Below are 23,153 nucleotides of genomic sequence, written 5' to 3' on the forward strand. Positions count from 1 at the left end.
AGGTTTGTTTTCCCAAGAATACAGTGAAAGAGCCCATAAAACGTGCACAAGCCTGAAGGGTGTTTTGTTACAGACACATGTTAACACTCCTTTATATCTAGGGTCTACCATCATGAAAACTCATTTTCAGGGGCAGTTATAAAGAAAGAGAAGCCAAAGCTTGGGCTACATACATTAAATGATTATTATTAAATTGTTACATTTGTGCCAACAAATCAATACACCACATACTGTAATGGACCCATAATGGAAATATGTCAGTCATGAAGGATCATGCTAGAAATTATTCATTTGTGTAGCAATAATATTTATTGTGGGTGACATGCAATTCTTTAAAGCCCATATTCAGTATTTTTTCCTCCCCCTAATATTATAAAGATGATAAAAAGGCATCTTAAAACTGTTCTAATGGTAAGTGTAACCAGTTATTAAATTTTGTGTACACCAGATCGAGTTCATATTTAATTGTCTTTTCTGCAGATTGTTAATTAATAATTAAACTTATTAATTGGGAGCTTTACATGACTGAGGTTTTTTTTTTTTTTTAGAGCATCAGTGGCCTGCAGGGGTGTACAGTACGTGAATTATTGACCATGATTACTTTTAATTTTGGGTAATTTGTACTTTATTTTAGCAATATTGATAGTAGACCAACTCTTCGTTCTTAGGTTACAAAGTAAATTTTTTCAGCTCATCATAACTTTCCTGAAAATAACTTTCCAGGTTACTCTCCTGTTCAAAGTTGTACTTTATAAAGGCATTTTGCTTACTAAGAACTATCCGAAGTAACGTAGAAGAAGGTTTTCTGCAAAGTTTTGATAATGCTGATAATTTGGCGGCCTTAGAAATTTAGATTTCAAATAGGGGTTAATATTTTTCCAGTACTTTGTACTTTTCTGGATTCTACTTCATCATTATAGGTAAAAAAAAATATATATAAATAATAATGTTTATGCAGAGCTTTTAGGAGTTATAAGATAAAATAGATCTCTTATGGTCTACCTTATAAGCTATAATATTAAAAAGGATAATTCAAGATGCATGATCGACATGGCTGAAACAAATGTGTGACTTGTTTTTATAATTTTAGACTTTATTATTGGCGCACTGGTCGGCGTCCAGTATCCCCGTTTACCCCTCCACGGGTTTACATTTGGTGAATCTGTCTCCCCCTCCTGTCTCGTTCTCGGTTTCTTTCCTCTATTATTTTCCACTCAGATTCTCGTGGTTTAAAATGGCGGCGTTGAGCAGCGCCGAGTCCCCACCGCCCGTCTTCAACGGAGACGCCATGAACCGCGATCCGGAGCGGGATCCGGGACTGCACGAGCTGGGCGCGGGGCTCGAACCCGACTGTCCCGGAGGAGCGGCCAGCACCGAATGCCAACAGGACATTCCCGAGGAGGTACAATGGGGGAGTCGGGGTTAAAGCAGAGCTCCGGTGTTGAGCGGAGCTGGGCTAGATGTAAAGGTTCAGGAAACACCGGCTGTAATACGGATCATGTAGGGATGCAGTACATTGCAAGGGCCGAGATAATGCACGCATATAACGTTACATAAATATTTAGTAGAGAAAATCTTATAACGTGCTTTCATGCATTCTCGCAAGGTGCATTTCCGAATGACGCCATTTATAATTCTCTCATTGCAGTTCCCTGAGCCAATGTTTATCAGAAGGCCTGTTCGTGTTTCATTTTTTATATATCCCCCCTCCCGACCCCGATGCATAGCATGCATGCTACATATCTCACCTTGCGATGCATCTTATTAATGGGAAACTACAGATGCAACGGGGAATACTAGCGGCTTGCTTGCATGGTTTTGTATCCTTTGTGTCAGCAGCTGGCGCGAGCTGCGAGTCAGCGTTCGAAAGCATTTACATTTACATTTAATTCTGCAGTGATGTCATTGTGCTCGTGCACTGGGCCCTGCGAACGTTCTACATTTCTTTTTGATCTCGTGCAAATGTATTGCATTGTGCATGTTTCTTGTAAGCTGTCAGCACACATCACTTATGAGGCTTATGTTCCATGGACACACTGGGGTATTTCGTGGGCACCTTCTGCACACTTCAGGAGCATCCAGTTTAAGTTAGCAGCTGTGTTTTGGAACCTGTTTGACCAGCTTTCGTGTCAAGCTATCCAGACACCATCTACCATGTTTTCAAAACTCTCCTTCTAGCTTAATTTGAATTTTCCAGGAGCATCCACTCTTTCTGATTCATTTGGAAAGTAAAAAAAGTTTTCACCGTCATACAAACCCAGCTATTCAGGAAACAGTTTACCTATTTTACTGGCAGACTAGTTGGATTAAAGAGCTGCTTGTGTAAGTTGTTGTAGGAGTGCTTAGTTCTAATTAGATTAATTTTACTGCTGGCTGCTGTTACAGGGTTAGACTGTAACAGTATTGTAACATACTTGAAGTGAAAAATGTGGTATTGTTACAGAATGGCGAAAGATTTACCTGAGTGAACATTTTATTGATGACCAGGGTAGGGATGCATCGATCTGATACTCGGTATCGGCACCGATACTGGCATTTTCTGTAGATTGTGTATCGGTCAGACGAGACCGATCCAAATCCGATACTGTGCGTATACTATTCTGTGTTATTGTTGAGCCCCACGAAAGGCACGAAAACATTATAAAGATCCAAAACATTTTCGTGGACGTATTTCAAGTGTTTTGAAGCTGTTCCATAGTTCAGTGTGAGGTACAGATTAATATCAAAGTCATTAAATTCAAGTTCACACAAACTCTTCTCTCTGATGTGGCTATCTTTCATCCTCCATTCAGCAATCAAACTCCATGTCGCGTTCGGTTACTACAGTCAAAACGATGAAACTCTCTTCAAGAGCGCACAGTAACTGAGGTTTAAAACTGTTAAAAGAAAAGCCTCAATAAACTAACACACAGATTTAATACACTACGTATCAATATCTCTTCCCTTTGTACGGGTGACGTCCGGTTTGCAAACGAATCGTTTGATTTAACCGGTTTTTCATAGTGAACCAGTTCACCAAATCGGACTGAATCGTTTGAAACGGTTAATGTCTCCAGTTAGCATTCATCCACAAATTACCTAAATTGTTTTGCGCAATCAAATATTATTAATAGTCTTTCTTGTTCTGTCCTATTTATCACATGTTGCTGCCTGTTTTACTGTGCCTTACATTTAAAAGAAATGTCTTTTAGATTAACACAAAAGAGTGATGATCAGGTCAACACACAGAAGTATACAAATTCTACATTGATTCTACATTGGATCGGTATCAGCAGATACTCAGAATTTTCAGTATCGGATCGGATTGGTTCTGAAAAAATGGTATCGTTGCATCCCTAGGTCAGGGCTATAACCACCAAACCCTTTGCAGGGTTTGCAACAAATCTTCCCAATAAAGATTAGTTTGATGGGCTTTGCAGTGGGAGATTGTTGAACTTCTACGTTGAACCAGAATCTTAAATGATTGGTTACATGTATTGAGTGTTTTTGAGTTTCAACATTACTGCATTATTGACATGAATGTTGAGGGGAATGGTTCACCCTAAATTAAAATTCTATCATAAAGTTCGCATTATGTAGTTCTACAACTGTACAACTTTGAAGATAAGATCTTTGTTTTGATACAATTACACTGGAGCTTATTGTTGAAAAGAGATTCAAAAGCATCCTAAAAGTATCATATAATGACATATTATGTTTCAGTTGGCTGTTAATTGTCACAACTAGATTGAATTGAACTTGAGAGTCCGAGTAATCCAATCCATTAACAGAACATTCAAACAAATAATTTCTGTCAATAACGACTTTATTTTCAGTTTGTTTTTTATGCAGTGCTATCATATGGCTTCAGAACTTATATGGACTACTCTTGTGGTGTTTGCATAATTTTTCAAGTGTAAAAGTTCCAGTTCCTTTTTAAATTCTTATTAAGGAGGGGGAAAAAAAACAGTATATTCTTCAAAATATTTAAAATATGTTCTTCCGCTTCTGTGTTCTATAGAAAAAAAGAAAGTCATAGGATTTTTGGGATAGCATGATGATGAGAAAATGATGAAAGAATTTGTATATGGCTGCAAGTATTTCACGTGTATCTGTTTAAAGGTCCCATTTTACGCGCTTTTTTGAAGCTTTGATTGTGTTTACAATGTGCAATATAACATGTGTTCATGTTTCGCGTGTAAAAAAACAGTATTTTTCACACAATTCACTTATCTGTATACCGCTGTTTTCACTGTCACAAAAACGGGCTGATGACTTCCTTGTTCTATGAAGCCTCTCCTTTAGAAATACGTGACGAGTTCTGATTGGGCCAGCGGTTCCTGTGTTGTGATTCGACAGCAGCTGAGAGCAGGCTGCCCTCCTGGTAACGTGATTGGGCTAGAACGCGCTTGCTGGAGATGTATTTATAGTCACAGGAGCGTTTTTACTGACGAAATGCGCATGAAAACCGCATTTGTCTTTTTGCACAGCCCTAACATCTAGTTAACAAAGCTAAACAGCGTTGCCCTTTGTGTAATAAGTTACAGAAACTGTTAAACGCACCAACTTAAATAATAAAATACACTTACCGGTTGTGGTCCATAAACAACGCCTTCTCCAGACAAAGAGGGAACTGCTCCATCTTTCAAGAATAATCTTTGTGCGAATCCGGCATTAAATTGATTGAGATGAGAAAGTTGTCCTCAGCAAGTCCTCAGCAAAATGAGCTGCACATAGTTTTACATGTGCATTCTAATGTTAGGGAACCGAGTTAAACATAAATTGTAACCATTAATCTCAAAGTACAGCGTTCCTGGGAAGCCCAAACAAAGATGATTGCACTTCAAGATAAAAAAAACAGCGTTTCAACGACATGGCGACAAAAACAAACAGCTCTTCCTTCTTCTCCGTCGGAGCGCAACAAGGCCACGCCCCCTGTTTGTGAATTCATGTGGGCGGTGGTTAGTCAAAAAAACTGTTTTAGTGACGTCATTCCTGCAGGAACTAGAGGGCTGTAGTCCAAACGGGTCGTTTTTTTGTAGGCGAATTCTGTTAAATCAAATATATCGCTTGGCATTGAACTTTGAGCTTTATAATTTTACAGATATTATTTATACTCTAACAACAACATTACACACTAACTAAAGTTTAAAACATGGAATCACGAAGAAGGGGACCTTTTAAATGGTCTCGGTTACGTTGCATCATGCTGGAAACGCAGTCTGTTACCACATGGGGTTTGCTTTAAAAGAAAGGCTCGTAACCAATGTCTTTTTAAGAAACTGTCAGCAATCTTCGTCTGTTTATCTGAGTTTATTCTGGCAAGACTGGCAAGAGTAGGTCCCTTGTCACTAGTGCCTTTTTTCACACTAATTTGACTAGTAGAGCCAGTTTATCTGCACCGTTGATTAGGAATCAAGTGGCAGCTTGACTCTCGGAATGCAGGATTTTTAAAATCAGAACTAAAGTTAGATGCACTTAAATGTGCTATTTCAAGGGGGTGTTGAGGCATTCCAAGTTTCTTGACCGTCTACTGGAAAATAGTTTCTCCAAATGGTGATCATAATAAAGTTTACTTGTAAAGCTTTGTAGCGCTGTCAGATTGTGTTTACTTGGCTGGGACATTTCCCAGTGAACTTGGGAGTATTTTATGGTGCTGGTTGTATTGCTTGGCAAAATTGAAAAATGTTTATTGGCTATTTGGAACAAGTGCACTGCTTGCATGTTTCCTAGAGCAAATGCTTGGCTGAAATTTTGTAGAGAAGAGAGAAACATATATAATATTGAATGAGATAGTACCCCCGTGAATTGCAGTTGCGAACAATCATGACATCAGTGGTTTTAAAAGCATGCTGTAATTGAAATGTATACAATCTTCAACCACTAAAAAATCAAGATCTATTGTCTCCTGATAAATGTTGTATGATGTTTAAAGGGTTAGGGTTGTGAAAGTCAGATTTTTGTACATCAAAGTTGCATAAAATGTACGTTTAGGATATCAGAGCTGACTGATAAAGATGATGATGATTGTCATTTTATGAATTTAGTAACGCACAAAAAAGTTGAAGCAGTTTCTTTGCTAATGCTCACTCTGTATATTTACTTCACACCTCAGATTTAATCACTATATCACAGTTTCTGTGGGCCGGGCTAGAGACAGCCGTCAGTGTTAGCTTTCACAGCTTAGTAAAGACAAGCAAATTATTCTGTTTATTAGATTCAGCACGGCATGAGGTCCTCACTTCTGCATGGTCAAGTTCAAAGATCCTTGCTCAAACAGGAGAACCTAGGAATCATCTAGGAAAGGAAGCTGGGAAAACTGACTTGCTAACTTTATAATTTTCCTTCCAGATATGGAACATAAAACAGATGATTAAGTTAACCCAAGAGCACCTAGAAGCCCTTTTAGATAAGTTTGGAGGAGAACACAATCCGCCATCTATATACCTGGAGGTGAGTTGGGCCAGCAAAGAGTGTCGGTCACGGGTGTGAATTGAGAGTAATGTAATGCTGTTATACTATACCAAGAAAGTTCATTTAAAAAGATGGATGATATACAGAATGTCATAAATGAAGTGACTTGAATTTGACACCATCTATATTCGCAGTTAACTTTTGGGCTTTGTTCAAAAATCTAGAAAATCTAGTAGCATTTTCAGGCATTATAGATCATATTTTATTAAAGTCAGGTGTATTTTAAGACACCACTTTTAGACAAACTCTAAGGCAGCATCCCAGGTGTCCATCCCATAATGCATTGCAACACGCATAGTGTTGGTGGGAGTTGGTGGGAGAAATTATTAAAAATTCAAAAGGACCAATTAAAATGGACTAGTGGAATATTTATGTGTGCATGTACTTTTTATGTTTATTAGAGCATAGCAACGTGCTAATGGAAAACTACTATGATCACTTTTAAGGTTCCGTGTCAGTTAGCATGCTGCTTTACAAGGGATTCAGAATCTAGGGGGTTTGGCAAATCATTTATCTAATGTTTGAAACAACTGAATAAATTTAAAGGAAGAAAAGAACTGATGAATGTCTTTAGTTTGTAGCCTTTATCAGTAGCATTTCCCCTCGTGTATGCCATAACTGCTAATGGATAACCCCAGATATTTATCCTTCAACAGGTTCAAAACAACGAGCATTTATGCGAAGCATTTTCATAAAGTATTAATGATTTATTTCCTCCACGCCACAGGCATATGAAGAGTACACTAGTAAGCTGGATGCATTACAGCAGCGGGAACAGCAGCTTTTGGAGGCCATTGGGAACGGAACTGAGTTTTGCTCCTCGCCCACACCCATCCTTCTGGATGTGAAGGGACCGGGCACCCAGAGCGCCCCCGCCACCCCAAACACCTTAGCTGTCCTGCAGACCCCTACAGACCCAACCCGAGGGAATCCCCGCTCGCCCCAGAAACCCATCGTAAGGGTTTTCCTGCCCAACAAACAGAGGACAGTGGTGAGTGATTGATTGTTGTTTGGTACTGAAAATATAAAAAGAATTCAAAATCGTATTATAACTGAACGCTATAATGTAAATGCTGCATACTACTTATATAATACTGACCTAATGACAGAATTTGAATTGGGGGATTTGGAAAAAGTAGGTGCGTTATATCTGTAATGATCTGCCCACTTCTGGATTTGATAAGTTTGGTCATGAATGGAGATGGTAGGATATTTTGACGATACTTCACAGTAAGATTTCAGACAGGGCTTCTGGAAGGAATTTCCATTCCAACCAGATTGTAGAGTGGAGGGACTCCATGGGAAATGAGCAAATGTAGGTGACCCCCTTTATTTTGATTATGTGCTCAGCTGGTCTCTGTTGGTTTAGCGAAGAGAAGCGGCAGTATGAGCTGGAGCCAAGAAATCAAACGTGGCCAGACGCAACCGCATTCTCACTGTAAGGAGATGAAAGTGTGTGTGGTTTATGTGCGTGTTTCAGGTTCCAGCTCGTTGTGGGATGACTGTGAGAGACTCCTTAAAAAAGGCTCTGATGATGCGAGGCCTGATCCCAGAATGCTGTGCGGTTTACAGGGTTCAGGATGGGTAAGAACTGTATTCTGAACGCATATATTAACATCATTAGTGCTAAAACAAGCCACGCTGCGAGTTGTACTTAACGTTTACTGATGTGCCCCGCCCACATTAGGGAGAAGAAGCCCATTGGCTGGGACACAGACATTTCCTGGTTGACGGGGGAGGAGCTCCATGTTGAGGTTTTAGAGAATGTGCCACTGACGACCCATAATTTTGTGAGTATGATGAAACTGACCACAGACTGGTTTAAAAATAAATCTGACAAAAAGGAGTTAAGTTAGAGCTGAGAGTTGACATGTCATTGGTGTGGTCATTTCTGCTCTTCTTAAATACACCTCGACATGTTGAAGATTTGTTGTGGTGTTTCCCCGCTTGTCCGTAATGCATTGTTTTTCGGAAGCATCTCGTTTCTTTGGAATTACTCTTTAAGTGTTATTCGGCGACTCAACAGGTGCGAAAGACCTTCTTCACGCTGGCCTTCTGTGACTTTTGCCGGAAGCTGCTGTTTCAAGGCTTCCGCTGCCAGACGTGCGGCTACAAGTTCCACCAGCGCTGCAGCACAGAGGTCCCGCTCATGTGTGTCAACTACGATCAGCTGGAGTGAGTGTTCATGGGAGACTTTTCACTTCTGCATGATCCATAAAAGGCTGAAATTTGTTCCATGCGTAATGCACAGTAAAATAAAGCATGTAAATACTATTCAAATTAAATCCTTCTCGCATATTAGATTAGTCTGATTACAGTTTTGTGCTTCGGTTAAGTGATGGTTATGCAAAATTAACTTGTACTGATGTTATAATTTTTGTTTATAATTTTGATGTTCAGTTTACTGCTGGCATCAAAATTTCTAGTGCACCACCCCTTTACCCAGGAGGAGCCGTCGTCTGAGGGCACGACACCCATGTCAGAGATGTATCCCTCCCTCCCTCCATCCGAGTCCACTGGGTGAGATTTTACTTCACATCTGCACTCTAGTGACCATGTAGTAAAGTAAATCTTATTAATACATAAGGTGACACCAATTCTCACTATTAACTAGTTGTTTATTAGCATGCATAATACTAGCATATTGACTGTTTATTATTACTTCTTAAGCACATATTTTGCATGACCATATTCTAGATCTTTAATCCTACCCAATACCTAAACTTAACAACTACCTTATGAACTATTAATAATCAGTAATTAGTATTTTATTGAGGCAAAAGTCATAGTTATTTAATAGTGAGAACTGGACCTTAAAATAAAATGTGACCATATGTAATATTAAATATAATTATGTCAAACAGTTAATCATTTATATTTATATATTTTATATAATAGTGATATATATATATACATATATATTTGTTAATAAAAATAAATAAATTCAAAGAAGCCTCTTATGCTCCCCAAGGCTGTATTTATTTTATAAAAAAATACAGTAAAAGTAGGTATATTATGAAATATTATTAGAATTAAAAATAATTGCTTTTTATTTCAATGTTTTAAAATGTAATTTATTGCTGTGATGGCATAGTACATTTTCAGAAGTCATTACTGCAGTTGATATGATCCTTCAGAAATCATTCACAAATAATTTCTGATTATGAAAAAGATTTTGCTTAATGTTTTGGTGGAAACAGACATTCAGATTTGTGATAAATAGAGTAAAAAATAGGAAAAGTATTTATTTTTTGTAACATTATAAATGTCTTCGTTGTTTATTCTGATCAATTTAGTGCAGCCTTGCTGAATAAAAGTCTTTATTTCTTTCAAAACAAGACATAAAAACACCACTTACTGATCACAAACTTTTGACTGGAAGTGTACACAAACACACACACACACACACACATATATGTAGTACTTACTGCTTATCTATCTTTTAATTGATCATTTATAAGGGTCACGTTAAGTATATACTATAGCGTGTAAGTGGCTTTAATCATGTACTAGGCTGAACTTCATTGTCTGTTTTCTCCAGGTCTCTGTGCCATCCTACTGTGTCCCCATCCAAATCCATCCCTATCCCACAGTCCTTTAGACCCGGAGAGGAGGACCACCGCAACCAGTTTGGCCAGAGGGATCGCTCTTCCTCAGCCCCTAACGTCCATATCAACACCATCGAGCCCGTCAACATTGATGTGAGAACTGGACAGTTCAACAGCTAATCGATTTATTTTAGGCAAAAGCATTTAATCCATTTTAATGTAATAGGTCCCACTTTAAAATGTGACCCTGGACCACAAATCCAGTCTTAAGTCACTGGGGTATAGTTTTAGCAATAGCCAAAAAATTGTATAGGTCAAAATTAGCGATATTTCTTTTATGCCAAAAATTATTAGGAAATTAAGTAAAGATCCATGAAGATATTTTATACATTTCCTACCATAAATATATCAAAACTTCATTTTTGATTAGAAATAGGCATTGCTAAGAATTTTTTTTTTTTTTTTGCACCCTCAGATTCCAGATTCTCAAATAGTTGTATCTCGGCCAAATATTGTTCGGTCCTAATAAACCATAAACCATAAACCAATGGAAAGCTTAATTATTCAGCTTTCAGATGATGTATAAATCTCAATTTTAAAAAATTGACACTTAAGACGGGTTTTGTGGTTTTGTCTTTACTTACCACTTCCTGAATCTAAAAAATTAGTATCTAGTAATACTACTAAATATTAATATTGTTAATATATGAAGTGTGCTTTTATTTTAGATACATTCTTATTTATTTACATTTTTAAAAAAAAAATTTTTTTAACTATCCTTAACCATATAATCTTATTAATATAATTTGTTATACCCAAAATAACCAAAGGTTCATTTGCAGTGCACTGTAAGCAAAAAGCAGAAACTGTTACTGATCTCCCCTAGTCCCTGCTAATCGGTGTTATTTCTGTACAGGATTTGATCCGTGATCAAGGCTTACCGAGGTCAGATGGAGGTAAGTGCTGTTCGAATCAGGAAACGTACACTGAATTCAAATGGCTTTCCGTCATCCCATGTCTTTGTGCTGTCTCTGTGTCATTGGCCTTAGAAGTTTGGGATAGCTGATCCATTTCACTCTGCCTGCTAGTAAAAGCTGACACACAGGCCTTTCTCTCCCCTGTCCACTTTGTGAATCGCTTCAGCTCTTTTCTTTATCACTAGCGAGCTGCTGTAAACGACTAATTTCTAATCAGTGTTCTCAAAACCCGCCCCTATCCTTACTGCTCCTTCAAAACATGTCCCAGAACTGTTTAAAGGGACAGTAACACCCCAAAAATGAAAATTCATTCATCATATATTCACCCTGATGTCGTTCCGAACCTGTATGACTTTCTTTTTTTGTGGAATCTAAAAGAAGTTGTTTAGAAGAATGTTCGAGTTGCTCTTTTATTAAAACGGGTTTAGAACGATACAAGGGTGAGTAAATGATAACTGAATTCTCATTTTTGGGAGAACAGACTATATACACAGATATAATTAAGAACTGGCTCTGTGTCACCTAGAATTCGCTTGATCCTCTCTAAAGAAGCTCTGAGAGTAGACACAGGATTTTGGTAGTTGGTGACAGGAAGTGCACCTGAGCTTCGGGGGCCAGTGATTCCGTGTCTGTCTCTCTCCCTCCTGCAGCCCCCTCGCAACACCCAGCCCGCTGCTTGAGGAAGAACCGAACACGGACCTCAAGCCCCCTTCTGTCCTCCCACCCCAATGACATTGTCTTTGATTTTGAGCCTGAGCCAGTATTCAGAGGTAGCTAGGCCTTCGTGCGTGGCTGTGTTCCACACCTTGTCTTGTCTTTTGCTTGTCTGTGTTTGTCTTTCACCTCGTGTGTTTTGTTGACATATTTCACTCCTCCTTGTTTAAATTCTGACTTTCTCTGCCACTCCTCTCATGCAAACATTTTCACTGACGTATGATGGGCGGCAGTCACTTTTCCTCAACTCCTCAGTACACTACAAACTCACTAAGGCAAAAAAAAAGGCACATATTTCACTCAAAAGATATTTCAGATGTGCAGCCCCTACTTTTAAATGATAATAACTCAGCAAGTCAGCATTTAATATATTTTATATTCTGATCATATTTTGCCATTACCTAACACCCTGTTAATCATTAAAAACACAATTTAATAACAGATAAGTAATCTTTAATAAATCTCAAAATGAATACTAATTTTTCATACTGTACATGTTAATAGTGTTATGCCTAAATTCACTTACATCTTGCATAATAATAATTATTATTATTAGTTTAGAAAAAGTAGTAATGAATGTTGCCATTTATTAGTTATTTACCATAATGTAAAAAAAAATATATATATATATATCGGCTTAATTGTATCGGACAGTGTTATTTTAATATTATTTTTCATTTCTAATTATATTATGTAAATATTATTTATATTTATATTTGAGTATTTTTAATATTTTGAATTTGCTTTGTCATTTTCAGTTTGTTTTTACACTATGTAATTTGATGTGATTTTGTCAATTTAGTTAGTGTGTCTATTTAACTTTAAATTTTTTCAGTTTTAGTAATAAACTGTAGTAATTAAACTTATTTTATGTCAGTTAGTTGTCAAGGCCACATTTCTATTTTTCATAATTGAGTTATTATTATTATTATTATTATTATTATTATTATTATTATTGTTATTTTAAGTTCATGATTTTCATATAATAGTTATATTTTATTTCACTTAATAAAAACCTTAAAAGTCCTTAGACTTTTAAAAAAACCTTAGAGTCCTTAATCCTTACAGTAATTTAGCATACAAATACATTTTTGGGGTTACTTTTTGATTTGTCCATTGGGAAAGAGATGGGATGTGTCTCAGGATTTGATAGTATACTTCATTGGAGGCATACATCAGACGTGACCCTTTCCTCTCTTACTCTCTCCTGTGTGACTCTTAAGATTAGATTTTTTTCCTTTTGTCTTCTTCCCCTGTTACTCTGTCTCTCTCTTCTTTGACTTCAATATTTCCCATTGAAGTAACTGTATTTTGTTTCTCGACCTCTCGTGATGCCAGGCTCTACACCGGGCCTGTCGGCCACCCCTCCTGCCTCCCTGCCTGGTTCCCTGCCCAATGTGAAGGTGTCCAAATCACCCTGCCAACCGAGAGAGCGGAAGCCGTCGTCTTCATCTGAGGACCGCAATAAAATGGTGCAGATCTCTTGAACTTGACACTTTTAGTCTTGGTCAAAGTTCATTCGAGATGGTTTTCTGACATTTATTTTGTTTAATATTTAGAAAACCCTGGGTCGACGGGACTCGAGCGATGATTGGGAGATCCCGGAAGGTCAGATCACCCTGGGACAGCGGATAGGATCTGGCTCTTTTGGAACCGTCTACAAGGGGAAGTGGCACGGTAGGTCCTGTGAAAGAGTTTTGGTCTTCAGATTAAAAAGGAATGTACAGAAAAGGCTAAATGAGTGTCTTCCTCTTCCTCATAGGTGATGTGGCAGTAAAGATGTTGAATGTCACAGCTCCCACTCCACAGCAGCTACAGGCCTTTAAGAATGAAGTGGGTGTCCTCAGGTAAGATATTATATAAGGCCCAAAATTGCTAAAATTGTTCATGATTTCAAAACCGAGATGGTGTCTGTCCAAACTGTAGGTTTTAGATAGTGATTAAGCAGTAAAAAAAAAATAATAATTCCTAAAACCATTGCTTTTTTACATGCTATTTTATAAATATTTATTTTACTTTTTTATGTTTTTTTTTAATTTTTTAAATAAAATAATCTAAAGGGTTTAAATTACCCCAATGAATGGAAGCAGGGTCAACCATTAAGTAATAAAATATCATAGTATTTATTTCTTCCTCATTGTTTATTTTTTATACATTTGTACTAATTTATAATGTTTTTATTGAATTTTTGTTGGAAGTAAATAATCAAAAACTATCCCAATGGTTAATAACCGGGTTGCAAAAATGTAATTAAATTATTGCATTTAAATTAAACTATTCATATTAAATGTAATATAATATAAACAAATCAGATGTACGTAATATTAAATTTGACCTCAGTTTATTTTATAAAATTTTTATTGGAAAAAAAAATAATCAAAAGATCCCAATTTAATCACAAATTAAATGTTATATATTAAATTGTAAAAATGTAAATAATTCAATCAAACCATTAAATTAAATATAAAACAGTATAAAATGAAATCTATGGTGTATATAATATTTAATTTGACCTCCTAAGACTGACTATAATCATAAGGCCTAAGCACATCCTTTCACTGACCACTGACTTTATTGTATTAAAGTGTTTTCTATCCTGGTTAACTGATGGTATCCTGCCAATCCTTTTTGAAATCAAGCAATGAAACTTAGTATTTAAATATTTACAAAAGTCCCAGTTCACTAGTTATTTATAAACCTTAGATTTTTTGTCATTTAAATGTTAATCTAATGTTCTATCAAAACATTGTTCTGTCAAAGCATACTGAATATTTGTTATCTCCCGCAGGAAAACCCGCCATGTGAACATCCTGCTCTTCATGGGCTACACCACCAAACCCCAGCTGGCTATAGTTACACAGTGGTGTGAAGGCTCGAGTCTCTACCACCACTTGCACATCATCGAGACCAAGTTTGAGATGATCAAGCTGATTGACATTGCCCGGCAGACAGCTCAGGGCATGGAGTGAGTGACACTCAAAAGCTTTTAGAGAAAATGTGAAATGTAATATTTAGAAATAAAGAATCCATTTAGTCTTCTAGCTTGAATAGAAGGCGTGAAACCTGCCGTTGTTATGATACTCAGTTGCTCGGGTTATAACACTTTCTTCCACAGCTATCTGCACGCCAAGTCCATCATCCATAGAGATCTGAAGAGTAACAGTATCCTTTGTAAAATATTGATTATTATAATAATTTTTAGCAATCTAAAAAATGGTTCGTATTGACAGGCATGTGTGCATCTGCATGCTCTTAGCCTTAACACCACCTCCCTAGATATCTTTTTGCATGAGGACCTGACAGTAAAGATTGGTGATTTCGGTCTGGCTACAGTGAAATCCCGCTGGAGTGGCTCACACCAGTTTGAGCAGCTTTCTGGCTCTATCTTGTGGATGGTGAGGGAAGGAGCATGTCTTAACTATATTTGAGTTTCTTCTGAACTGATATTTGCATCTGGACTGACTCATTGGTCTGCTTCAGGCTCCAGAGGTAATCAGGCTGCAGGATAAAAACCCATACAGTTTCCAGTCAGATGTCTACGCGTTTGGTATTGTGCTCTACGAGCTCATGTCAGGGGCTCTGCCTTATTCGAACATCAACAACAGAGATCAGGTGAACCTCTTAGAAGTGTGTTTCGGGTGAACTATCACTATTGACAGAAAAACACGGCACCGCGCACCTGTTGCTTTGCTGATCACGCTGTTTCTCACACATGCAAAGAGAGCGAGTGAATCACTGCGCTACATGTAAACTATATTCTTAGAATTTGTAGTAGTATTATCTTTTAATAATAATTAATATTATCTATTGCTATTTTTTTATTACAAAAACCCTGAAGGACTAACAGTATCTTAAGAATCACCATCAGTTAAAATGACAAATATGCATTCATACATGGTTACCAAGTTTTAGTTCTAATCATTAAAGTTATATCATTAAATTGTGCTTAATTATCATAAAACCATTATATAATGCTTGATTGACTTAGAGGCTAAGATTTAAGAAGCTGTGCCATTTTACAAAGATAAGTTGTGTGTGTGTGTGTGAAATAATATGATGTCTGGTGAGTAAACAAAAAAAAGTACTAGCCAATGGCGATTATATTACCAAGGTGTGCGTAGAGGGTTGAGTACAGAAACATGAATACTACTTATGCTTTTTTATTTTATCATCAGTTTTGAATGTTTATGGTACTGTGTGTAATGTACTAGTAAAAATGATTTATATTACTTAAATCCGATCTGTACCAAAACAAATTACTGCCAGTATCTGAATATTGTAGAAATGACAGTGCATATCTTTCCTTGAATAGATTATCTTCATGGTTGGCCGGGGTTACCTTTCTCCTGACCTGAGCAAAGTGCGCAGTAATTGCCCCAAGGCCATGAAGAGACTTATGGCAGATTGTCTGAAGAAAAAGCGAGAGGAGAGACCTCTTTTCCCTCAGGTAATGTTGTGAAAACCTATTTTTGCTTTCCCCATTTACACCTGCCATCTGTCAAGGCCATGCAGATTTATGTTGAGGTAACAGCAACAGAGTGGTATTAACAAATCAGCCTTGAATTAGTTTCATTTCAAATTTCATGAATGTGTTTTAATAAAAAAAAGTGTGTGTGTGTGTGTGTTAAAATTATTATTTTAATCAGTTATTTATTTATGGCAGATCCTGGCCTCGATTGAGTTATTGGCACGCTCTCTGCCCAAGATCCACCGCAGTGCTTCTGAACCGTCCCTTAACCGCGCTGGATTCCAGACAGAGGACTTCAGCCTGTACGCCTGCGCTTCCCCCAAGACACCCATTCAGGGTGGTGGCTATGGCAAGTACACATACACGAACATTGTTGTACCTTTTTTACTTGTATTGCTTTAATAAGTATGAAAACTGATACAAAACGGTCATTTTTGCCCTCTTTTAGGTGAATTCTCAGCATTTAAATAATGCTCCAAATCCTAAAGCTCCATCCCTTGTCAGTTTTTGCGATGCCTTGTGTTCCTACGGTGGGTTCATCCATAACAACAAAAGGAATAGTTTTCAAAGAATGTGCCGTTTTTCTTCCTCTTTACCCGAAGAGCTACGGCCTCAATGGAATTGCTTTAAAATAAAATGATCTCTGCAGGATGTCATTGCTGAATTTACGAAAATGTCATAAACATCACATAGGACAACTCGATAAAAAAACGACTGAGGTGAGAAACCAACAGCTGGTCACTGGAAAGGAAAAAGGCAATCAAACCCAGACAGATTATGGAAGGGAATAAAAACCTTTTCCCAAGAAGAAAGATAAACAGGTTTGGGATGAATGATATTGGGAGCACAAGCCCCACCTTTGCTCCGCCCCTGGAGTGGAAAAACATAGCACTGGCCAATCAGAAAACAGGGTCCAGTGGCATGGAATGATGGGAAAGTTGGCATAAGAGAGGCCATCAAGCCGCAGTCGTGGAAAGGTGCTGAATGTCAGGAGATAACTTGAATAATATTTAGAAATGTTTTTTCTCTTGCACTGAGTTTGTTCCGTGGCAGGAGTTACTAATAATATAGATTTCTTTTGTTTTAAGCATTTTTTTCCCCCTCAAGGGTCATATGTTGTAGATAAACATACCCTTTTTTTCTGTTACAGATATAGTTTGTGAAGCGGTATAAATGAAGCAACCATCAAAAGACCTGTTAAATATATATATTATTGAATATTATGTAGGTTCTTTTGCTTTTAATTCTGCTTCAAGACAAACTCTAGTACTTTTTTTTTATTTTGCATTTCACGTCCCCACTAATGTCCCACGCAAAGAAGCCTGGGTAAATGTTTTTAGTCTTGGATCGGCACAGATACCATACAACATTTCCCTGGTGGGCAAATTCAAAGCCATTTCTGCGCTTCTAGAGAATGTGATTTTAGTTTTATTTTGTTTTGCCTCCTTATAATAGCTGATGTCATGTTTCTGAAAAAGTCAAAGGTCATATTATTTAAAGTTTCTTGTAGAAAAACCCACTGTATAAAGCAAACACGAAGCCTTGCTATGGAATTACAATGTGGGCGTATTTCAGATGTATTTCTGTACTTTTCACTACAACTTTATTCATTAGAAGCCATTCCTTTGAGGCCGTAACAGTTAATTGATTTCCTTTTTTTTGGGATCCATCATGTGACAACTCTTCAGACCTTGCACCTCTGGATTCATTCCAATATGTTTGTTCACGGGTCTTTTTTTTTTTTTTTTTTTTAAGTTTCATATAGTTTTTCTTGTGTTATAGACAGGCAGGCCTGCAAAGTTACATTAATTTATATTGCTTTAATTTTATTACTTTTTGTTCGGTGTTGTCTCAAACTCTCGGAGAGGTGTGTGTGTGTGTATATATATATATTTTCTCTCACTCATTCTGTGATTTGCTGAAATGGACATTACGCAGTGTGTCTGTGCACTTTGTATAAATGACTGACACAGATAAGCAATTTTGCCTTTTTAAAGACTTAATATATTTTGTCATATGAAGAGGTTAAAGCATGGTTACCGGATTGCATAATGAATGAAAATCGATTTCAAAAGCAGGCAGGGCCATGGGACACTAAAAACCAAAGCTTAATCCAACCTCCTAACGCCATCTGTGTCCACCTTCACCATTGCTGGAGAATAGTTATCTGGATCTTCGACCAAATCGATTCGCTCTATGACTCAAAAGGCTTCCTGTTCGCAGAATGCGACAAAGCGGCGACTCTTCGTTTCAAGTTGGTCCAAAGACTTCTACGTCAACCTACTAGCATAGCTTTGGGCTGTAGTGACACTAGCACTGTGTAGCCCCGAAGTTCACTGTGGATGGTGGAAGTGGCCTTGTAGGGATGCTTTTCGTAATTCAGCCTCTTCTAAGTGAATTAAGTGGCTCCACCCCTTTTTTTGTAGGAAATGACACTTTTGCTTTTGGCTCCACAAAATACTTGATGTTGCACAGATAACCGAGGCTTTGCGTGAGGACAAGCACCCCATCTTCTTGCTTCTTTTCAGGTGGATTGACTTATTTATTTTGGTTCTCTTTTTAATTGTTTTTATAAGAGCGATGCTCTGTGAATTGGTTCCGCCACTTAAACTTGCCGTTAAGGAGAGAGGAGCTCCACGGATCCTTTCGGTCGTGACGGTGGTCACCGTTTTCACATTTATAGTTTGTGACGAGACGTTTGAATGGACTTGTTCTCAGATTAAGCTGGCAAACCTAACATGGGTGGCGTATGGAGATGGTAGCTGTGTTTTTTAAGAATGCTCTATTTATTTTCTATGGGAATGTTACTGAGGTCTGACTTGTGAAGGATTGATCCTTCTTGACTGGAATACTTGGGGACCTGCTTAATTAAAACTCAGAGATACACATAAATATATTCTCTAAAAACGTTTTACTTTCACTACCCAACCCCCTGTTTTATTTGCTTTTTTTAAAGCCTTCACCAAAAAACATCTGGATTACATTCTCTTTCTGTTGCCTTGCCTGCACTTTAAACCCCCAGCCAGTGCAAGTTCATTCAAGTAAGAACTATCATACAAATGTTTGGGAGACTCTTTTCATCTGTAAATAGCTGTACAAAGGAAGTACTGTCCGTTTGCTAGGAGGCATGGAGATAAAAACAATGAAATGACTTCAAATGTTTCAACTTACGAGATAAAGGTTAAGAAAAGACGTTTTGATAGATGAAATTCTGAGATGTTTCTGTGTAAAAATATTTAAGACTGTATAATATAAAAGGAAAAAAGAGCTTAATGTATTTGTTGTGAATATGAAAAACTGATATATTAAAGACGTGCATGAAAACTGGCTAATGTTTTTGTGCTTTATTTTCATTTTATGGGAAATTTAATGGGAAGCACATCTTGCTTTTAAATGCAATTTAACATTTAACACTTTTGATGCTACATTTATTTTCTGTATTCTTCTGTAAAGTTTAAAAGGAGTTGCCTTTCACTAGTTCTGCCCACTCTGCTCCTCAAAATCTTTGTTTTCATCCTTCAGAAGAGATGCTGTCGTTTTGTACTATTTAGGTTACCAAACAGACTTTCTAACTTTTGGATATTTAGATTGTCTTGGTGGGATATTTGGATACTACTAGACCGTAAATGCTTGTTGCAACATCCATGGGTGAGTAAATGCATTCATATATATATATCTATATCAGTTTCTTGTTAACAGTTTTCCAAAATGTATGTATTAGGGTCTGTATGTATGTATGTATGTATATATTGTTTGCTTGAGCTGCAACCTGCACTTAAGGTTGGCCGATGCACTGACCAGTCGTTTTACCCCCAGCCTGTGGACGATGTACACCTGCCCCTTGACCTTTTTCCATTCTGGAGAAATCTGTCATATGCCCAGATTTGTACAGCAACGTAATCTCTTAATATCAGACACTCTCTCAGATATCTGCCATATATGTAAACCATACTTTTCCATACATTTCTATTTTCATACACAAATCTTCTATAGGTTTTCAGGTCAAAAGTGGATCTGAGGTTGTCAAAATTTTTGCCCGGTTCAAGTCATTCAGATTCTTTTAAAGCAGTAACTTGACCGCAGGAATGAAAAATATATGCATGACTTTTGAAGACATGCATTGTTCCAGCTGAACGTTTTGGTCACTTTTAGTGCTACACCCAGGAGTTTCGTAGGCTCCTCCAACTTGCAATACTGGCAGATACCTATTTTACCTGCCACCTGCCTCTAGAACTTATAAATTACAATACATAAACATGACTCATTTGTTTACAGTTCAAAAGTTATTAGCATAAACATAATTGCAACTTTGAACTGTTGGTGGCGCTATAGGGTTTGAGTTAGAGACTTCAAACTTGCTACAGTTGATGTTGAGACTGTCAACAGAAGCTTCTGAAGAGATACAAATTTCATAACTTAAAGTTTTTTTTATAAGTTTTTTTTTTATGATAACCAAGGCTGCATTTATTTGTTTAAAAATACAGTGTAACAAATATATTGTGAACTATTATTACAATGTCATTAATGTGATGCAAAACTGAATTTTCAGCAGCCATTATTCCAGTTTTCAATGTGACATGATCCTTCTGAAAGCATTCTGATTTGGTGTTCAGTTATTATCAATTACGATTGGTTCCTAATTATTAAAAATGATTATATTATGAAAGTTTTCGCTGCTTAAAATATTTAGAGACAATTTTTTTTCAGGATACTTTGAAAACTGAACAGCATTTTTATTTTTATTTTTTTATTTATTTTTTTTACTCATGGCAGTTAGCAATAGGTTTTTGTTGTTGTTTATTTTTATTCATTTGTTTATTTATTTATTTAATTAAAGATGAACATAAATGCACAGCAGCGAAAGATTAAATGAAATTCTGAGTCGTCAAAGGTTATAATGTGATTGGTTATCAAAGTATAAGATAATAAGAACATCTTTGGTTTCCCATGGAGACGGTTCACCCAAAAATTATGTAATCATTTATACATCCAAACTCACAAGACTTAAAAAAAATTATCCAAATGAATAAAGAGGTTACAATAGAATGCTTCTGGAGAGACACAAATGATTAACAGATACATTGAGGCTTATATTCACATTAATATTTATTAATGCACATACATAGAGTGTATCTAATATGGTAAACATGGTACATCTTAATTTTGTGTTCTGAAGATAACACAAGGGCCTACCCAAATTATTCCAATCACATTTCATCCAGATTTCATCCCAGTTTAAGAGTCCGGAATCCAGTTCCCACCCTGCTGCAGAATAGGGAGGAAATATTCATTTTTATTAACAAATTTTTTTTTGTTTTAGTTAGTTGGTGCAAATAAATATTACAAAATTGAGGTTTGTGTCACTTTTACCACATGTTAACAGCCAGATCGCAACCTGTTAAACGGGATCTCTTTTTTTTCTTCCACGCTGCTATTGGTTAATATGTCTCTGGAAAACAACCAATCCGAGGCGAGATGCAGTAACCGTGCGCCACTCTCATTGGTCAGATTCGTCAACAGATCAAAATGTTTGTCATAGCGTAAACACATCCCTCAAAAACATTTTTCATCATTTGAGAGTGGATTACCTTCGAATATGGCAAGAGGGTGAGAAATTAAGTGACAACAGATGTTTAATGGTCTTTCCATTTTGTGCTTTAGATCAGTCGCCTCAAAAAAAGTATTATTTCATAGATAGGACCATTTATTGTGTTTTTAAAATCATGACTATCCTTTTGCCGAGCAATGCTGTAAATGTGATCGAGTCGATATGCAATGTTTTTATTTTCGTTTTCAAGCGCAAACGGGTATAACACCGGTGATATAAACAGCTAGAACGTTAATAAATGGATACAATGATATTCTATACGAAGCTTCGTTTATATTTTTTCACACATATTTTTGCCGTTATTGCCGTGCTGAATTTGTTGTTTTAGTTGTACAAGCGAGTTTTGTTTTAAGTGGAAGTTTAATGTCACATTTACAATCGGCCTCTGTTCAGCTGTTTCCAGATGTGAGGAACTACTCCAGAACTACTTCGTGATTTTTCTATTCGTAAACCTGTTTAGTGAACGGAACTGAACATGACAACCAGTTGTTGTGTTGTTTGTTTTCATGTTACGGTGACTTACATGGATATGAGCTGTGTGTTTAAACTTTTGTTTTTACATCTATATCTATATCCGTTTTAATAGCGTGCGCAATCCAAATGCTAAGTTACTTGTTGCTGTGAATTAAAAGCACAGGTGGGCTGGGCTCGCGCCTCCTCTTGACTCTTAAATTAGAATTTCCGGTTTCGAGAGAATAGAAGTCGCACGTTACGGCAGTTATTTTTCAGTACCTTGAATAGTGTCTTGAATACATTGATTATTACGCTGCATTTCAAGTTACACCTGTTGAAAACTCCCTAATGAATTCTGTGGGTCATATTAATACGTACAGTTTATACAGATGTTAACATGAAATCACCTCTTCTGTGATGTTTTCAGTGTTACTTTGAATTAAAAGTAATTTTAGATATTTATTTTGTGAGACTTAGAGCGAAAACATGTCTAGTATAACTGTTTAAAAGACTGAAAAAAATGCTTAAAGAAATGACGACGTCATTGAGCTTATATTGCTATTTGAAAAAATCTTGACTTTCTTAATGTAATAAAAAAGATTTTAAGATAAATTTAAATCACTTAAAAAAGTCAATCTTTGTTTATTACTATTGTTTATTATTACAAATACAATTTATTTATTTATTAAGATTTATTTATTATTTATTCTCCTTTTTATCATCTTGCATAACCTTTGCACAGTTGACTCGTGCAGATAGATAGATAGATAGATAGATAGATAGATAGATAGATAGATAGATAGATAATTAACTTAAATGACACCCCAAAATAACCATGGTAGCCATAATAACAATAACCATTGTTACTACAGTTATTATTGTTATAATTGCTGTCTTAGCTTGACAATAGAGCCAGACTTGACTGATTTTGG

The 23,153-nt window shown here is 36.7% G+C and overlaps 1 protein-coding gene across 2 annotated transcripts; it reads left to right on the top strand.

Moving 5' to 3' along the window:
* Positions 1 to 1,014: 1,014 nt before the first annotated feature.
* Positions 1,015 to 19,487, top strand: LOC113079077 (serine/threonine-protein kinase B-raf-like). Of its 2 annotated transcripts, XM_026251269.1 has the most exons (20): positions 1,015 to 1,402; positions 6,331 to 6,432; positions 7,181 to 7,444; positions 7,934 to 8,037; positions 8,141 to 8,243; positions 8,480 to 8,628; positions 8,854 to 8,973; positions 9,995 to 10,154; positions 10,918 to 10,957; positions 11,629 to 11,748; positions 13,031 to 13,164; positions 13,252 to 13,369; positions 13,455 to 13,539; positions 14,481 to 14,657; positions 14,808 to 14,854; positions 14,969 to 15,087; positions 15,173 to 15,304; positions 16,005 to 16,139; positions 16,356 to 16,509; positions 16,609 to 19,487. In XM_026251269.1, the coding sequence occupies exons 1-20, from the start codon at positions 1,235 to 1,237 to the stop codon at positions 16,629 to 16,631; spliced, it is 2,454 nt and encodes an 817-aa protein (XP_026107054.1). In that variant the 5' UTR covers positions 1,015 to 1,234; the 3' UTR covers positions 16,632 to 19,487. The 2 variants fall into 2 exon arrangements, with proteins under 2 accessions (XP_026107054.1, XP_026107055.1); XM_026251270.1 differs by lacking the exon at positions 11,629 to 11,748.
* Positions 19,488 to 23,153: the final 3,666 nt, after the last annotated feature.

This window comes from Carassius auratus, unplaced genomic scaffold (assembly GCF_003368295.1).
Source record: "Carassius auratus strain Wakin unplaced genomic scaffold, ASM336829v1 scaf_tig00027159, whole genome shotgun sequence".
NCBI classification, from domain to species: domain Eukaryota; kingdom Metazoa; phylum Chordata; class Actinopteri; order Cypriniformes; family Cyprinidae; genus Carassius; species Carassius auratus.

Bases quoted from the DNA above. Each gene is read 5' to 3' on its own strand.
- LOC113079077 (XM_026251269.1), top strand. From the start codon at position 1,235: ATGGCGGCGTTGAGCAGCGCCGAGTCCCCACCGCCCGTCTTCAACGGA. The intron at 10,958-11,628 runs GTAAGTGCTGTT...TCCCTCCTGCAG, and splicing joins CTTACCGAGGTCAGATGGAG to CCCCCTCGCAACACCCAGCC. The intron at 14,658-14,807 runs GTGAGTGACACT...TTTCTTCCACAG, and splicing joins CAGACAGCTCAGGGCATGGA to CTATCTGCACGCCAAGTCCA.